General features: G+C 45.6%; 1 protein-coding gene and 1 long non-coding RNA gene across 3 annotated transcripts in view; both read right to left on the minus strand.

Moving 5' to 3' along the window:
• Positions 1 to 8,252, minus strand: part of Nfe2l2 (nuclear factor, erythroid 2 like 2) — a 29,616-nt gene extending 21,364 nt beyond the window's left edge. The window contains exon 1 of one of the 2 annotated variants that reach the window (XM_021155608.2): positions 7,958 to 8,252. In XM_021155608.2, coding sequence (XP_021011267.1) covers positions 7,958 to 8,002 — 45 coding nt within the window. In that variant the 5' untranslated portion in view covers positions 8,003 to 8,252. Of the gene's footprint in view, positions 1 to 6,945; positions 7,677 to 7,957 lie in introns of those variants that run through there. The other variant, XM_029471999.1, reaches the window with a different exon arrangement.
• Positions 8,253 to 10,679: 2,427 nt separating this feature from the next.
• LOC115030405 lies at positions 10,680 to 11,990 on the minus strand. Its single transcript, XR_003836012.1, has 2 exons — positions 11,861 to 11,990; positions 10,680 to 11,224 (listed from the first exon to the last, which is right to left on the minus strand). It is a non-coding gene; the product is annotated as an uncharacterized LOC115030405 (long non-coding RNA).
• Positions 11,991 to 15,515: the final 3,525 nt, after the last annotated feature.

The following is a 15,515-nucleotide window of genomic DNA, read 5'->3' on the forward strand; positions in this document are numbered from 1 at the left end:
TGTGCCGGGTCTCTAGAACTGTCTATGCGCTCTCTCCCTTTGCCTCCATCCCTTGAGAATAAAGGTACAAGCCGTTCACTAAGGAGATGGTGGGTTTCCCTACAAACCAGACAGTAATCATCTCTCAACGTTCTGCAGTTCTGCAGCCAGGAGACTGGTATGGGAAGCAAGGGGTGGGGCCTTCTGGTACCACAGGCCTGCTCTCCATGGAGAAGCTGGGTGCAGAAACACTCAGTGCCTCTTTGGCAGGAACTCTCTAGCAACGCTGTGAAGAGTCCTTCGTTCCGTCTCCAACAGCTAACAAAAGAAGACCCTTCCACTTTTAGAGACAGACAGAAAGGTGAGGTAGGAAGCCGGACCAGGGAAATTTGTGTTCCCTGTTCTGTCACATGCCAAGTGCTTTAGGACCTGAGCCATCTTGTCAGTCCTTTTGTTAAGAGTGGCAGAACATCAACAACTTCAGTTTCATCTCCTGCCCTAGAAATTGCCAGTGCAGCAGTGTCGTCGGCCCTCCAAATCCAATAGTTTCACATTGTCAGTTCAAGCAACCCTCTACTGAAAGAATTCGTTCAATTATCTGTAACTATGTAGGCTTTATTACCCTCTAACAATATAACTCTTTATGAAGCCTGCATTAGGTAGTATTTATTGGGGAGTTAAGGATGACTTACAGAGTAAAAGCTATGTGTATTTTACAAGGAGGATTTGAACACCTGAGGGTTTAGTACCCATAGGTTCTAAAACTACAGTCCCTGACACACTGAGGGACACCAGAGATTGGCTACCTTCATAGGTGGAGGGTGAGTTGGTACCAGAAATCCAAGATTGTTTCTTCTCTCTGTTACTGTCTTTTGCAGTGCAGACCCAACACTTTACAGCCACAGCCTTATCAAGGGAACTTTGGACACCCGAAGCACAAGACACAGACACCTTGAACTTTGGAATTTCTGCAGAGCCAGGACAGGAGAAAACCAGGTTTGTTCCTAAGGAGCCATTTTGACCCACATCCCTGGAGACAGAGGACGGTACTTGTCAAGGTCAATGAGACACAGTTAAAGTGCCGGGCCACACCTGCCCCACTGCACAGCAGGGACCAGACCCTGGGTTAGTCAGAAGCAACTGCTTCAGGCCAGCTAGAGATTTTCAAGGGACTGTCCCTAGAGCAGACCCACTCTCAGCCTGGGAACCAGTAGGAACAATTATGAGTTGGTGGTACAGGTTTCCCTCCAAGCAGCAACATGAAGTAAAACAGACTATTGAGAGTGGCTTTCAATGTGTATTTCACTGTAATTCATTTGTAATTCAATGTGTAATTCATTGGGAATTGCCACCAGCAAAAATAAAACCTTCTAAACTTGGCAGTTTTTCCTACTGCAGATAAAAATGTCCTGATTTTCATCACCAAGATTTGAATGGTTTAACAGCAACAAAAGTTCATGACTCTTCAACACTCTCTATTCAAAGACTCTCTGCCTTGCCAGGCGTAGCGAGCGTACACTGTAAACCCAGCACTAGGGAGCTGAAGCAGGACCTGGATCTTAGTGAGTTTAAGGACAACTTGGGCTACTGTAAGACATCCTGTCTCAAGAAAACAAAACACCAACAACAAAAAAAACAAAAACAACCAAACAAACAAAATACCCAACCCCTGGGTCCAGTTCCGCTAAACAAACCTGGTCACTCCTAAGAACCACAACAAGAGTGATTCCACCAGGGAGTCAGCTCTGCAAGCCTCTGCTCACAGCAGGCACCAACCACTTCCCCTTCAACCTCCTGCCAGGGGCTGGACAGAGGTTAGCTTCTGCTTCCACGCGCAATGCTACAAATTCCTGCTACACCAGAGCAGAAAGACTGTCAGATCTGACACACAGGAAAATTCCAACTCCCCCTTTCAGAGTGCCAGTCACTTAGTCACAATTACACAGCCCTAACACTCGTGGCCTTCCTCAAAATGAATTCAGCAGGTACTAACCCACTCCAAATCTCAGGTCTTTTCTTTTTTTCTTTTTTTTTTTTTGGTTTTTTGAGACAGGGTTTCTCTGTGTAGCCCTGGCTGTCCTGGAACTCACTCTGTAGACCAGGCTGGCCTCGAACTCAGAAATCCGCCTGCCTCTGCCTCCCAAGTGCTAGGCGTGCACCACCACGCCCGGCTCAGGTCTTTTAAGGATAAAAATAAGATACTATTCTTCAAAATCTTAAGAGCAACAGGAGACAAACCTTTACTAACTTCCTGACAGGTGATCAAATTATACCCCATTAAGGAGCTATGGGAATGGCTAGGGTAGTGCCAACCAGCTCTGCCTGGCAGCCCTGAGCAGGGGAGGCAGAAGTGTGCCAGGCGATGGCAGAGGCCAGCTGCAGAGGTCACACTCAGTTGTCCCCGCACACGCAGTGTACCCACCAACAAGTCAGCCTCTCCTTCCAACTGTGTAAATCAGAAAATCCTTCTGGGCAACTTCAGTACTGATTCCTGTGGTCTGGACTACAAAGTTGCCTCTAACAGGCACTACCAAAAAGCAGAGTTGGCTTGCCCGTGCCAGGGTTTTCTTTGCAGAAAAGAAACAAAAAGCACAGGAATGAAGTGTGTACAGGAATCCACATCCAACACCCACCCCAGCAGGAACATTCCAGTCTCCTCCTGTTTGTTTGGAGACAGGGTTCTATGATGCAGGCCAGGCTGTCTTACCACTGACTGCAATCCTCCCTAGGAGCTGGAACTGCTGGAGGGATCCACCACACTCCTGGCTCTCACTGCCTCTTAAAATTTTGCATGGGTGTATAGCTAGTGCATGAAGGTGCCAGGGGAAGTCAGAGACTTCAGGTCCTCTGGAGCTGGGGCTATAGGCAGTTGTAAGCCACCTGATATAGGTGCGATGAACTGAACTTGGATCTTCAAGAGCAGTAAGTACTCTTAAAAATTTAGCCATCTTTCTAGCCCCCACCTCACAGTCTTTTTAACTGTCATTTCTAAATAATCTTATTGTAAGTTATCCACACCCCTGAAAAAGTCATGGAAAAGTCCTACTGGTTCTTTTGGGGAAAGCCTGTTGATAACACGGTCATCACCCAAATCTTCATCAGGTATTAAACATTCACCGTAGACAGGATGCCTCCAAAGTTCACCAGTCACTGAGTTAGGGCCTGAGGTACTAGTTCTCAATCCTCTCTGGAATCCAGTGAGATGCCTTAACACAGAGCACTAATGCCTAAAGCCATCCTTAGAGATTTTGACTGAATATAGAATACAGCCTGGGCATCGATATTTGACATACTGGAGGCAAGTCTAATAAATAACAAAGTTTGGGAATATAAAAAGTAGAAATAACTCAAATGTTCCTCTATTTGAAATATGATATGCCTATATAGTGGAGTAATATTCAGCAGTTAAAAGGAATAATGATACGGGATACCTGTTATAACAAGGTCAATCTTCAAAGCATCCTACCAAGCCAATCACAGAATGGCTCTATTTCTATGAAACGCCTAGGGTGGACAAATTCAGAAGGAAAAAAACAGGTAACTGAATGGTTACTACTGTGCCCAGGGTTTCCTTTGAGAGTGATAAAAACTGACTCTAGGGGTGATTACATGAATTTAAACACGTTTAAATGGATGAACTGTGTGGCGGGTGGGTTAGCGTCCACTTACGCAGATTCTTCAGAAGGCAGCTGTTGCTGGACTCTAATGATATGAGCATGAGTCAGGCATCAAAGGGGCCTGGGTAAGACAGGCTGGGCTCTCAGAATCCAGCCTAGGCCCTGGGATTTGTCTTCCCACGACAATGGCCTGGACTAAATATGCTTACATTCTAGAACAGAGGGCCTTTCCTAGTGAGGAGGTAAACTCAGTGGAAGAGCTCATCCATGCAGAGGCCTGGGTCTTTCCCTAGCACCCCAACCATCCATCCACCCCCAGAAAAAAGAATCTAACACAGGGCTTTGTGGCATCAGTATTATTGTTCACATGTTTAAAAAAAAAAAAAAAAGATAAACTAACATTGTGCTGCTTCCTGATGAGAGAATCATTCAAATTCTTAACATTATTATAGCAAGGCATAGACAGAGAAGCCCAATATAGGAGTCTGTTTTGTTTTTTTCTGAGGGACAAACTCTCATAAGAATGCACTTGTATTTTCCATAAACTTAAACACATTTTTGCTTTTCTGTGTCTAAAACATACCACTGTCAACTGTCCAAGTCTTGGCTGCTTACCTTCAAGCCCCCCTTCCACAATGCTGCTTGCACTCAGGGCAATGAAACTTCAGCTCCTTCTGGGCATCACATCAGCAAAATAAACTCTCCCGCACGTCTCCGTCACACAGGGGAACCTTTATCAAACTGTCAAACTCACCTCCACCCAAGTGCTCAGCACATTCTGAAATGGGTGGCCCAGGCAAGCACCTGGACTTACACACAGAAGATTCGGGTACGTATTCTGATGAGCCCTAAAGGTCCTTGGATGTATATTTCATTCAGAAAAATCAGACAATATTTCCTAACAAAATTTAACAGCAAAGACCAGGAAATAAAATAATTAATCTTCAAATGTACTAGTCTCAAAGGTAAACCCAAGAGCCTCGAGTCCTTATAATGCTGGGCTCAACCAATGCAGGGGCTTAGTGTTTAGTTTGAACGAACAGCTTTCAACTCACTGGCTCCCAACCCAAATCTACCTTCCTTCCAACTTCTTACCCTGTTGTTCACTGTACAACATACCCTCACTTACTAAACATAATTTTGATCATCAACCCAAAATAAACACAGGAGACCATATGAAAAACAAGGCAAAGATACCCAGCTGAAAGATTTAACTTCGGAAAAGGGTAAATGGTCACTGGAAAATGTGAAACAGACTCTCAGACACTGCTTTAAAAATGATTATTACAGGAAGAAACCGTCCTGACTTTCCAAATGAAAGCCGCCTGGACCTGCCTCCCTCTTCCTGGACAGGACCACAGGCTCCAGCCCACTGCCGGTTTACTCATTCTTGCTGTAATTGAAAGGATCCACTCCCTCTCACATGGTTATTAACAACCTAGGTAAGTGCAAAGGGTGTAGAGCCTAGCCTTTATCATCCCAGTCTCGCCTCCTGGGTTCCCTCCTGCCCTCTCCAATCTACCGAAGCTTTGTGGTTCTGCTTTAAATGTCCTTTGGTCCAGTTTGGAAGTAAACACTCAAAGCCCTTGGAGTTAGGCTAAATTTGAATTCTATCTATAATACAAAACAGTTGGGTCACCTGGAGGAGTACTGGCTTCTCTGCGTGCTTCTCTCCTAACCTGGAAAGGGAGGATGAAGAGTCTTCGGGTGGTGGTGGGGTTACTGAGAAAGTATGCATCCGAGGCAATTATACTATTGTTTGACTTGCAAGGGAGTGTCCACTAACCTTAACAAGTCTCTAGCACGCACATTCTTAGTTTTCCCTGCATCTTCAAGCTAACCCTGGTTCAAAACAAAATTAAGAATGATGTATTTATGAAAATCTTTTAAATGTGCTGGATCATGACCGAGGAAAGGTCTAGAAAGAAGGGTAACTACCCAAGTGTTCCCTTTTCCTGTAGCTTTGCTGAGCATGACGCATCCTAAGCAAAAATAAATGTATATCTGGCTTTCAACTCTTCCTGTCAATTCTAAAAGAGGGTTGTTCCTCAGCATTGTTTTCAAGGACCGCTGTTAGTACAAATGGAATTCCAAAGTGGTCCTAGTTATTTTTAAGGCAGAGAGACTGATGTAGCTGTGTTTATCCACCTACACACGGCTTTTCTGTAATGTCTCAGAGATTCAGAGATGTCTCACCTATCTAGAAAGTCAAGTTTTTCTTAAGTTGTTCTCTTTCCCTTCATTCTGAAGAGGCCAATCTCGAATGTGTCTTTAAAAATAATCTCATATGTCTTATTCAAGATCAACTTCATCTCTTGTCTTCAACAAAGTATTTTATCTTTCCTGGACACCAGTGGGAAAGTAATGGATGCCCCGCCCCACACACACAACCCTGAGATGAAGAACCATGGAGTCTACTAACCGTGAACACAGTTAAAACAACGCATCCCACCTCAGCTACACAACTGAATCACTCTAACCATGTCTTTAAATCTGTAACTCAATTCAAATCCTTCTGGACTATCAAGCAATGCTTTTTAGATGAGTTATGATCTTAAATGATTTCTTCAAAGTCTTCAAATATTTAAATCAATGTCTGGAAAGAACTAGAAATGTCCGGCTAACAAAGCTTTCACACGGCAGAGAAAGAAAGCAGTACAGCTGCCATTTCTGTAAATGAAATGTTATTCTACACAGGAAAGAGAAAAGAAAAAAAAACTCTACAGTCAAAGTTCATTTGCAGCGTGTATCCTGTGGCCAGGAAGCATTCCTTCTGATTACTCATGAAGAGCAGAAATCAGAAAATACAATTTACTTATTCATCCTAATGAAAACCAGGCTACAACCCCAATCATTTCTGGGGCCAAGTTCAAGGGAGGGGTAGAATTAATGCACTGTCAGTAACTTAAAAACTGACACCAGGACCTACCAGGTCAGCCGAAAGTTTTACATTTAAACTAACTTACTCTTTACCGAGTTATACATTCCCTGGAGTTAAATCGTTTCTTTTTCTAAAAATCCAATTCCGACTCTTTTGTGTGTGTGTGTGTGTGTGTGTGTGTGTGATAACATAAGCATTTACTTCTTTAAAAGTGCCTGAAGTATAACCAGAAACTGGTTTTCACTTACATAACAATCTTCAAAACTTAGCAAGAAAGTGTTATGAAACGCAAGCGTCCCATTCGCTGTCTTCATAAAAGTGCGCAACATGGTAAGAAAACTGAGGCCGAATCTCAAACAGCAAAGAAAAATGTAGTAAGGACACAAGCGAGGGATAATAAATAAATGTCTAAAAGCAAAACTTCTGCAACAGTATAAAAAGCAACAAATTCTAATCTATTACTCTTACCCTTGACGGCAAGGACCAGAATATCCTGCCTTATACATTTCGGTATTACAACTCTGTAAAGCTAAATCCAAAGACAAAGCCGCCCAGGGGAAAATAACAATTGCGCAACTGATCAACAGCTCCAACTTGTCCCTTGGCCCCAGAGCAGCGAGGTTTGCACGCTATAGAGCAGGAAAGGGCCAACCGAGGGCCTCTGCGACTGCCAACTGGCCGATGTAAGCCAGCCAGAAGCCACAGCCACGCACACTACGTGGGGCCCCACGAGTCACGATACTCAGAACACACAGCCCAGCATGGAGCCCACTCGGACCTCGGAGCCCGCCGCCCAGGTCTGCACGTCTTTGCGCCCGGCGCGAGGCCATTCCCGGGTTCCCAGGCCGAAGGAGTGCGCGGAGCCCTGCCGGCAGGCCGCCCGTCGGGGCGCCAGAGCACGAGGGCCACCCGGTGACTTTCTCCTCCGCCCCCGGAGGGCTGGGCTTTTCTGGATCAAGACGGACAGGCGTGATCTTACAGACCCGCTCTCGGGCTGAGGCCACAGACGGCCGAGCTCACCGCGTCGTAGGACGGGGGTTGGGGAGGGTTTCGGGCGGACGCCGAGGAGAGACCTCAGCTCCCCCGAGCGCGGCCCCGTGACTAGGCACATTTTTACCGGCACCGAATCAGGGAAACTACGCTGCCCCGGAAAAGGCCGGGCGGCGCCGGTTTAGACCGCCAGCATCCACCACCCCCCCTCCGCCTCCCACCCAGCGAGGTGGTGGTGTCTCTGCCTGGCCCAGCGAAGTCAGAGCTTCCTCCACACCCCAACCCTGCCGCCCCTGGGGACCTCAGGCTCGGACCCCACTCTCATCGCGGCCCCAACATCCTCCGTTGCCCTCCCAGCTCGGCGGGGCAGTTCCCAGGCCCTGCCGTCGTAGTCCTGGCTCAGACTGTCCCTCCCTCCCGGAGCCACTATCCCCTCGAGCTCCTGCCCGCTTCTTGGCACAGCCCAGGGGCCAGAAGGTTGGGGCAGCACCTGCTGGGACTGTAGTCCTGGCGGTGGCAACTCCAAGTCCATCATGCTGAGGGCGGACGCTGCGGTAGGGCTCCCCGACGGCGAGACTACTTGCAGCAGAGGTGAGGCGGCGGTAATGGCTAGTCCGATCAGCCGGGAACTAGCAGATAGCCTGCTCGCTGGAGTGGCAGGTCAGCCTTAGTCCGCCCCGCCCCCGCCCCCTGGGGGCGGAACAAGGACCTAGGGACCGGACGAGAACTTAGAGGCGGAGAAAGGGCTAGGGCAAGAGGCAAGGGCCAGAGGCGGGACAAGGGCATGGAGGCGGGGCAAGGGGCGGGGCAAGAGCTTGGAATCGCGTACAGGGGCAGGGCAAGGACCCGAGGGCCCCCCGCAAAGGCCTAGGGCGGGGCAAGGGTAGCGGGGGACAAGACGGGGGTCAGTGGGAGGAGCAAGAGCCCGAGGGCGGGGCAGGGACCTGAGGGCTTCCGGCCGGAGTTCCCGCGTTCCCCTCGGCCTTCCCTGTTGACCCTCCTCTCTCTGTCCCGGGCATGGCGGAGTCAGGTGGGCTGAAGTCGCACGGGGGCGGGGCGCGAGCAGGAGGCCTTCGGCCCCCGAGTCCTCTGTAGGACTGCACCCCCTTGCTAGAGATTAGCAGCTGTTTGCCGAAGGTCGCTCCGGCCCTGGCTCTTTGAAGCAGTTTAAACAGTTGGTGCAAACACACCGGGAGCCCCGGCCCGTGCGCTGCTATCGGAGCTGCGCCTCCCTGATTTGGACCTGCAGAACCTTGCCCGCTTTATCTCGCTCCACCGGCTGACTGTGGCGCCAGTCCGGGAGTTAGGGCTCTGAGCTGGGACCCGGACTTTGCAAGAGGCCAACTGCCCTCTGGCCCCAGGTCCCATTCAGTTGCTGGTGCCCAAACACCTCTGCCCCAGGGAGATGGATGAGTCCACGCTGCAAACTCGTGCTCGCTTACTCGAAGGCCCTCCACTTCTCCCACGTGCCCTGGGCTCTGGGCCCATGCGGTCACTCAGTGTCACTTCATCCACCCAGAGCCCAGCAAGTGGGCACAGCTCAAATAGAATCACCGAAGTGGATTCTAAGGCTCACAGGGTTCCTTTACACGTACTTACTCTATTTGGGAATTTTGAGATAGGATCTCATAACTCCATCTCTCAAGAGCTGGTTTTTAGAGCAGTGTTTCTCAACCGTCGTAATGCTGCAACCCTTTAATATAGTTCGTGTTGTGGTGATCTCCAACTATAAAATTATTTTTGCTGCTACTTCATAACTAATTTTGTTGCTATAAATTGTAATGTAAGTATCTGATATGCAAAATATCTGAGATGCTTGGGGTGGCTCTCCACAGGCTGAGAACTGTACCATAGAATCTGCCACTAGGGTTTGGTGGTGGTGGTGGTAGTGACTGTTTTCACAACGTTCATTCCCAAACATACTTCCTTAACTGCCCCCGAAAAAAAATCCAATTTCTAAAATAGTTATATGGGCTTAGAAAAAAAATCGAGGGATGTTTTAATGTGTTAATAGTTGAAAACCCAGAGTATTTTTATCTTTCTCTTTGTTGTTTTAAGTATGCTTGAACACAAATATCTTCTTTAGAATATATATATATATATATATATATATATATATATATTTTTTTTTGGAGACAGGGTTTTAATGTGTAGCCCTGGCTATCCTGACGCTCACTCTGTAGACCAGGCTGGCCTCGAACTCAGAAATCTGCCTGCCTCTGCCTCCCAAGTGCTGGGGCTAAAGGCTTGCTCCACCACTGCCGGCTTGGAATGTATTTTAAAAACCATTACCTTATTATGGGCCTGGGGTCAGTTAGAGATTCACCAATCTGACCATTAATACATTTTACAAAGAAAAGTCTCTTACTCAGATTCTAGCGCTAGGTCTCCAGCTGGGACTCAGGACTTCTGAATGCAATGCTCAGCCATTTGTTCTCTTGCAAACAGAATCTCCTTCTCCAGCACAACAAACAGAAACAGCAGTAAAAAAAATTTAACCCTTAACGGCCCTTAACATTTGGAGGTCTAATTTTGCTTTATAGTTCTCTGAAGCACCGAAAATTTAAACTTTTAAACATAAAGTTAGCCAACAACATAATGTTACATGGTATTAATGCTGCAGGGGCCAACCTCAGTCGGCAGGAGCCGGAGAACTAAGGGCCTTGTGACAACTGAAAGCAGAGTCACTAGCCAGGAAGAACCTGAGAAAGAAAATGGAAGGCTTTTCCTTCCTCCTTGTAGGGCCTTTTCCCTCTCTCTGCAATGCCAATCTAAACTGACTAGTTTGCTTAGTAGTTTGCAAGGAAGCAGCACGTTTCCCCAAGGTCATACAGTAATCTCCATGTTGTACATAAAGCAGACCAAGTGCCCTACCGTGCTGTTGGACTACCTCGGTTAATGAATCGACCTGTTCTTCTAATTTTACAGTAGACTTTTCTAATGCAAATAAATCCTGGGTTATCTGACATCTTACATTCTTGTAAATGACACCAAGCTGCTGCCGGAAGAATGGCTGCCAACTGTTAGAATGGCGGCTGCCAATCCTAAGTTTTCTATGAGGGGTAGAAGGGGAGGAACTGCATGCTTCTGCTCCAGGGGGCTGGAGTGATTTGCAAAAACAAGTACTCTCTCCATGCCACACTGTGGCATACAAACATCTGAGGAATACTAGAGACTAAAGTTGGGGCTTTGATACACATACGCCAAAGAGCTAAAAGTAGGGATGTAATCACATGCAAACCAAAGAGTTTCAACCCAGAGGTGAAGAAAGGAATGCCCACCTGACAAGTGGTGCCCAGGAGTTGTGAGACATCTATGGCAAGGGGGTCTAGACAGATACTCCATAAAAGAGGGAGGGAACATAGACAAAACATTATTACTCTATAACTAATACATGATGTGACAGCTACTCGGGAGTCTTATCTTCAGTGGATCTTCTCGGGGTTTGATGACAGTCCATTTTTCTGCAGCAGGGTCATCATCCCCTGTGACGCACCTGATCTGAAAGTGATGCATCCAGGTGTGGCTACGGTCTTCCTTGACAGCAGCAGGGTGTAGTAAGGATGATGAGGTATGGGTCTTCCAGTGGGGTCCCCATTTCCTTTCAACCTAACATTCTAGCCTTTTGTTGAGGATAAGGGGAGATGTACTCTCCTCTGGAACTGCTTCTCTGGAACTGCTGGAATTCGTGTGTTGTCAGGGCCCTGGAAGGCTGTAATGCCGGTCAAAGGCCAAGGGGTGGGGCTCTAGTCAGGAGCTGAAAAGATAGGGAGCAATCACACACATTAGCTGTACTGGTTTAGATCAGTTTCCAGCAAGCTCACAGGTGTTTGGAGCAGTTTGTAGTCTGCTGCTGATCCTGGGTGGGGTCAGCCAAGTGGACAGAGGTTAAACTTTAAGAACTTAAAGGAAAACTCTTACATTTAGAACCTCCCTGCTCTGGAAGAAGCAGTAACCTTAGGCTGTTGATTGACAGGATTACCTATCTGGAGTTATTTGACCTGTGACAGGTGAATTCAAGTTTTATTATTATTTTCTCAAACCCTTACAACTTCCGTAAATCTCGAACCTTTTCCATTTAACCATTTATCATAAGACACAGTGGTTGATTACTGCGAGTAGTCATTACAATGCAAGTTCTTTAAATAGAGGAATTGTAAAGGCTACGGGGAAACCTGTTTTGTGAGCATGTCTTTTTCAAACCAGGAGACCCGGTAGCTCTAGAAAAGGCAAGGCCTGATTTCCAGATATGGAATTCATGGACCAGGCAGCTGCTGCTAAACGGATAAAGCTACAGTTAGCCATCAACACCATCAGAGATTGGAGAAGAATACCTTTGAGCAGGCTGTATAAAGCAAATGGCCTCTGTGTTAGTAAAATGGCAGGTACTTACCCACTACTTGGATGGACGCTTGCTATAGGCGCCTTCTCAGCAATCTCAGCAATCTCAGCAATCTACATGGATGCAGAATGGTTTTCGCCTCTAGCCGTCACATGAGACACCATTAACTCTCACTGCTACACAGGGCAACATCAACCTTCAGCTGCCAGGCACAAAAGAGCCTTTCCTGTGGGTTAGAAAATTGAGAGGCTGGCCTACCTTGATTAGGACAATGAGGGACAGTCAATTCTCCAGTGTCCTGGAGATGAGTGAAGTGTGGGGCAGTTTAACCCATTGGTTAGTGTTACCACAATTCAGATGGAGTCATCTTTGGAAGAGATCATAGGGTTGCCTCTAAAAGCTGGATTTTTCCCCCCTAATACAGGAAGCCTTTAAATGCCATATTCAGCATATCTTTGAAGACCTTTCGAAGGGTTTCTATTAAGTACATCTGACTTTATGTGGGGCGGTGAGATGTGTATAGGCAGCCTGGTCCCTGGTTGAGCTCAGGCTTAAAACCCTGGAGACCCAGCAGATGACTGTCACCTGCAAGGGATGGCAGATGTTTGGCCACGCCTCTTGGGCCCCTGTCGCAACTACACCCCTCCCACAACCTCCCCTCCCCCCTCCACACTCCTCCCTGGCTAGTCTGCCTCTCATCAGCCCAGCCAACTCAGCACAGGACTGCGTGGAGCCACTGAGGCAGCACTGACAAAGACAAAGTTGGAGCCAACTGCAGCAGCACAAGAGGCAGACTCCCCCTTTCTGCTCACACTCTCTCCCCTTTGCCAGAACCCTCGTATCCGGCCGAGCCAGAGATCTCCATGGAAAGCATCCAGCACACAGGCCTACAACTTTAAATAAACTACTTGTTTTTATGGTTATTTGTTTTAGGCTTATCCTTAAAAGCATATAAAGACGTTTAAACAAAGCTTATCCATGATGATGAATTATATTCTTAGCACTACTACAACCATAGTTCTGGCCATATTGAAGAATTTGATCATTTATAAAGTAATTGACTATTAACCTGCATGTCCTATGTCATCTTATATTTTTCAAAACCTACTTTAATAAGTGTTCTTAAATGCTTTAACCTCCCTTCTAGCCCACCACCCACTGGAGATAGTGGAAAGGAAAGGTTAACAGGACAAAGGAGGATGTGGACCTGTTTAGAAATAAGTCTTTGAAGCAAATCCATTCTGCGTTGTCAGGATATCAGCAGTTCGCATGAATCAGCAGCAGTAACTTGATCCACTGGCAAACGCCATTCGCGGACCCAGCAATGGCATTTTGATCCAGAAGAAACTGTGAGGCTCTACTAATCAGCTTGAGTCAGGGAAAGCACCAAGAAGCCTCCAGAACACCACCAGAAGTTCTTTGGTGCATTTCTTTCTACAAAGTCATGACAAACAATGAACAGCAAAGAGTAGCAAGGCGAACCAATGCCACAGAGTGTCATTGTCCACTGTCTGTTGGGTTATATTTACACTCTTTCTAGACATCACTCAAGTGTCCACTCTAGGAAAATATCACATGCCCTTTTCCCCGGCAGCTTCCAGAAAAACACCACATGTATGTTCTCAGCAAAACGTCCTCCCGTGTGTCTGCTTCAGCAAAAGCATTCTCTCATAAGACAGTTTCCAGAAAAACATCACATGATATAACGGAGTCTCCAAAGAAACCAGAAATTTCCACTTCAATCCTACTTATAACCTTAAAATTTTATAATTTTTGAGTTGACGCTCCTTTAGTACCAAAATAAAACTTCAAATCCTAAATCTATCCCATAGAAAAACTGTGAATCTTAATTTTTGATCCTTTTATAGTGCATCATTATAGAATATTACAGTGTCCTGTATGAATCAGTTTATCCAAACAGCTAAAGCTTAACAAAGTCAGCAGAGACTAGAGGTTAGATATACATTTTTCAAGTCAGTTTCTGTTAGCCTGAATTGATTTAGGTAAGGAGAGATATCCCATAGGCTCTTCCAAACTGCTTAGGGCAGCGTCTTGCTACACCGTAAGATAGGAATATCTCAGTTTCTGTTGCTCAGAAGCTGTGGCCCTAAATTCTTAGCTTTACATCTCCCTCCCCATGCTTTTTTCTTTTATCCCTTTTCATCCAGGCCACCCTGTTTCCTGAGCCTCTGTTATTCTTTATCTAGAATAATACAGATCTCTCTACAACCTGGTCTGTCTAAAACCCTGGTCAGATCCTATTTCATGACTTTAAACCTCTGCTGGTCTTTTTAAGTCTTATTTTTTAACCAGAAGATCCAACTGTGGATTCTGGGTAGTAACTGTCAGGTTGGCATTATAATCTAGCCAGAGGCAAGTAGCCCCTAAGCCAGGAGGCCTGGGCTGAGTTGTTTGGTTTGTTTGTTTGTTTGTTTGTTGTTTTGTTTTGTTTTTTGAGACGGCTTTCTTTCTGACGCTTTCCTACTGATTTTTGTTTCTGGTAACAATTTCTGTCTTGACCCTTTTAAATGGATTTTCAGGCCTAGTCCTCTGGGTCCTGAACTGGTGTATCCTAGTAGCTCAGGGACATATCTGGCTACAGCCCTTTATTTAAAATAAAAACCAGAATTGGCAAAATTACTAGAATCATCTTTGTATATATCAAACCACTGATGCTTGTAGACTCAAAGAATTTTGAGAACATACAAAGACAAACATTTTGGTTTAACCCATGACATTATTCTGAGGTAAAACCGACCTGTTATTTAGCTACATTTTTCAAAAGAGCAAAGAGTTACTGAATACAGTAAACAAAACCTCATTCGTGTTACTTTGACTGAGGAATAAAAAGTATTATATTTTTAACCATTATAACTTTTTCAGTGTTGTTTCCCAATTTTTAAAATAAACCTTGTTTTCCTGATTTTCTTCCTCATCTGTTATTTTTGTTCTCAGGACAAGAATCACCACACAAAAGTTCATCCCAATCTAAAATATCTTAAGAGACCCACCATTATCTAAAACACCCATTTCTTTAAAACAAGAGACGAATCCAAGGTACACATACAGTAGGCAGTAATAAATTAAGGTTACTTATGTATAAATTTCAACCTCCAACCCCGATACTATAAGTTTTAACCTTTTGTTAAATATTTTACAGGTCTTTAACCATACCCAGTAAACTTACAAATATTGAGTTATAGAAAGTTTACATATTAGTCTTAAAAATCTCCAGGTAAGATTCATATGTTAGCAAACATGTGGTTAAACCAAAACCAAAGTGAGGATGGGATGAGGAATAACAATCCCACTGGGAGTAGTCTCTCCCTTTGTCCTGTTCTGCTCCCTTTTCTCTGTCACATAGTTAGGTGGCTCACCCGACATGGGACAGAGGTTTTGGAGGGAACCTTTAAACAAACATATTTGAGTCTAGAGGAGTGAGAGCCATAACCTAACTCCAGAGGCAGCTTTTCACTGAAGTAGAACAGCATAAAACTACAATTTAATATTATCCATACCTAAAAGACACCTCAGTCTCTAGAAAATTGAATCCAGTGACCAGGGGGAGGAAACAGAGTAAGCTGAGAGCAAAGAAGGCTTAGCGTTAAGAATTTTTTTTTTTTTTTTTTTTTTTGGTTTTTTCGAGACAGGGTTTCTCTGATAGCCCTGGCTGTCCTGGAACTCACTTTGTAGACCAGGCTGGCCT

The sequence above is a fragment of the Mus caroli genome, chromosome 2, assembly GCF_900094665.2.
Source record: "Mus caroli chromosome 2, CAROLI_EIJ_v1.1, whole genome shotgun sequence".
Taxonomy (NCBI): Eukaryota; Metazoa; Chordata; class Mammalia; order Rodentia; family Muridae; genus Mus; species Mus caroli.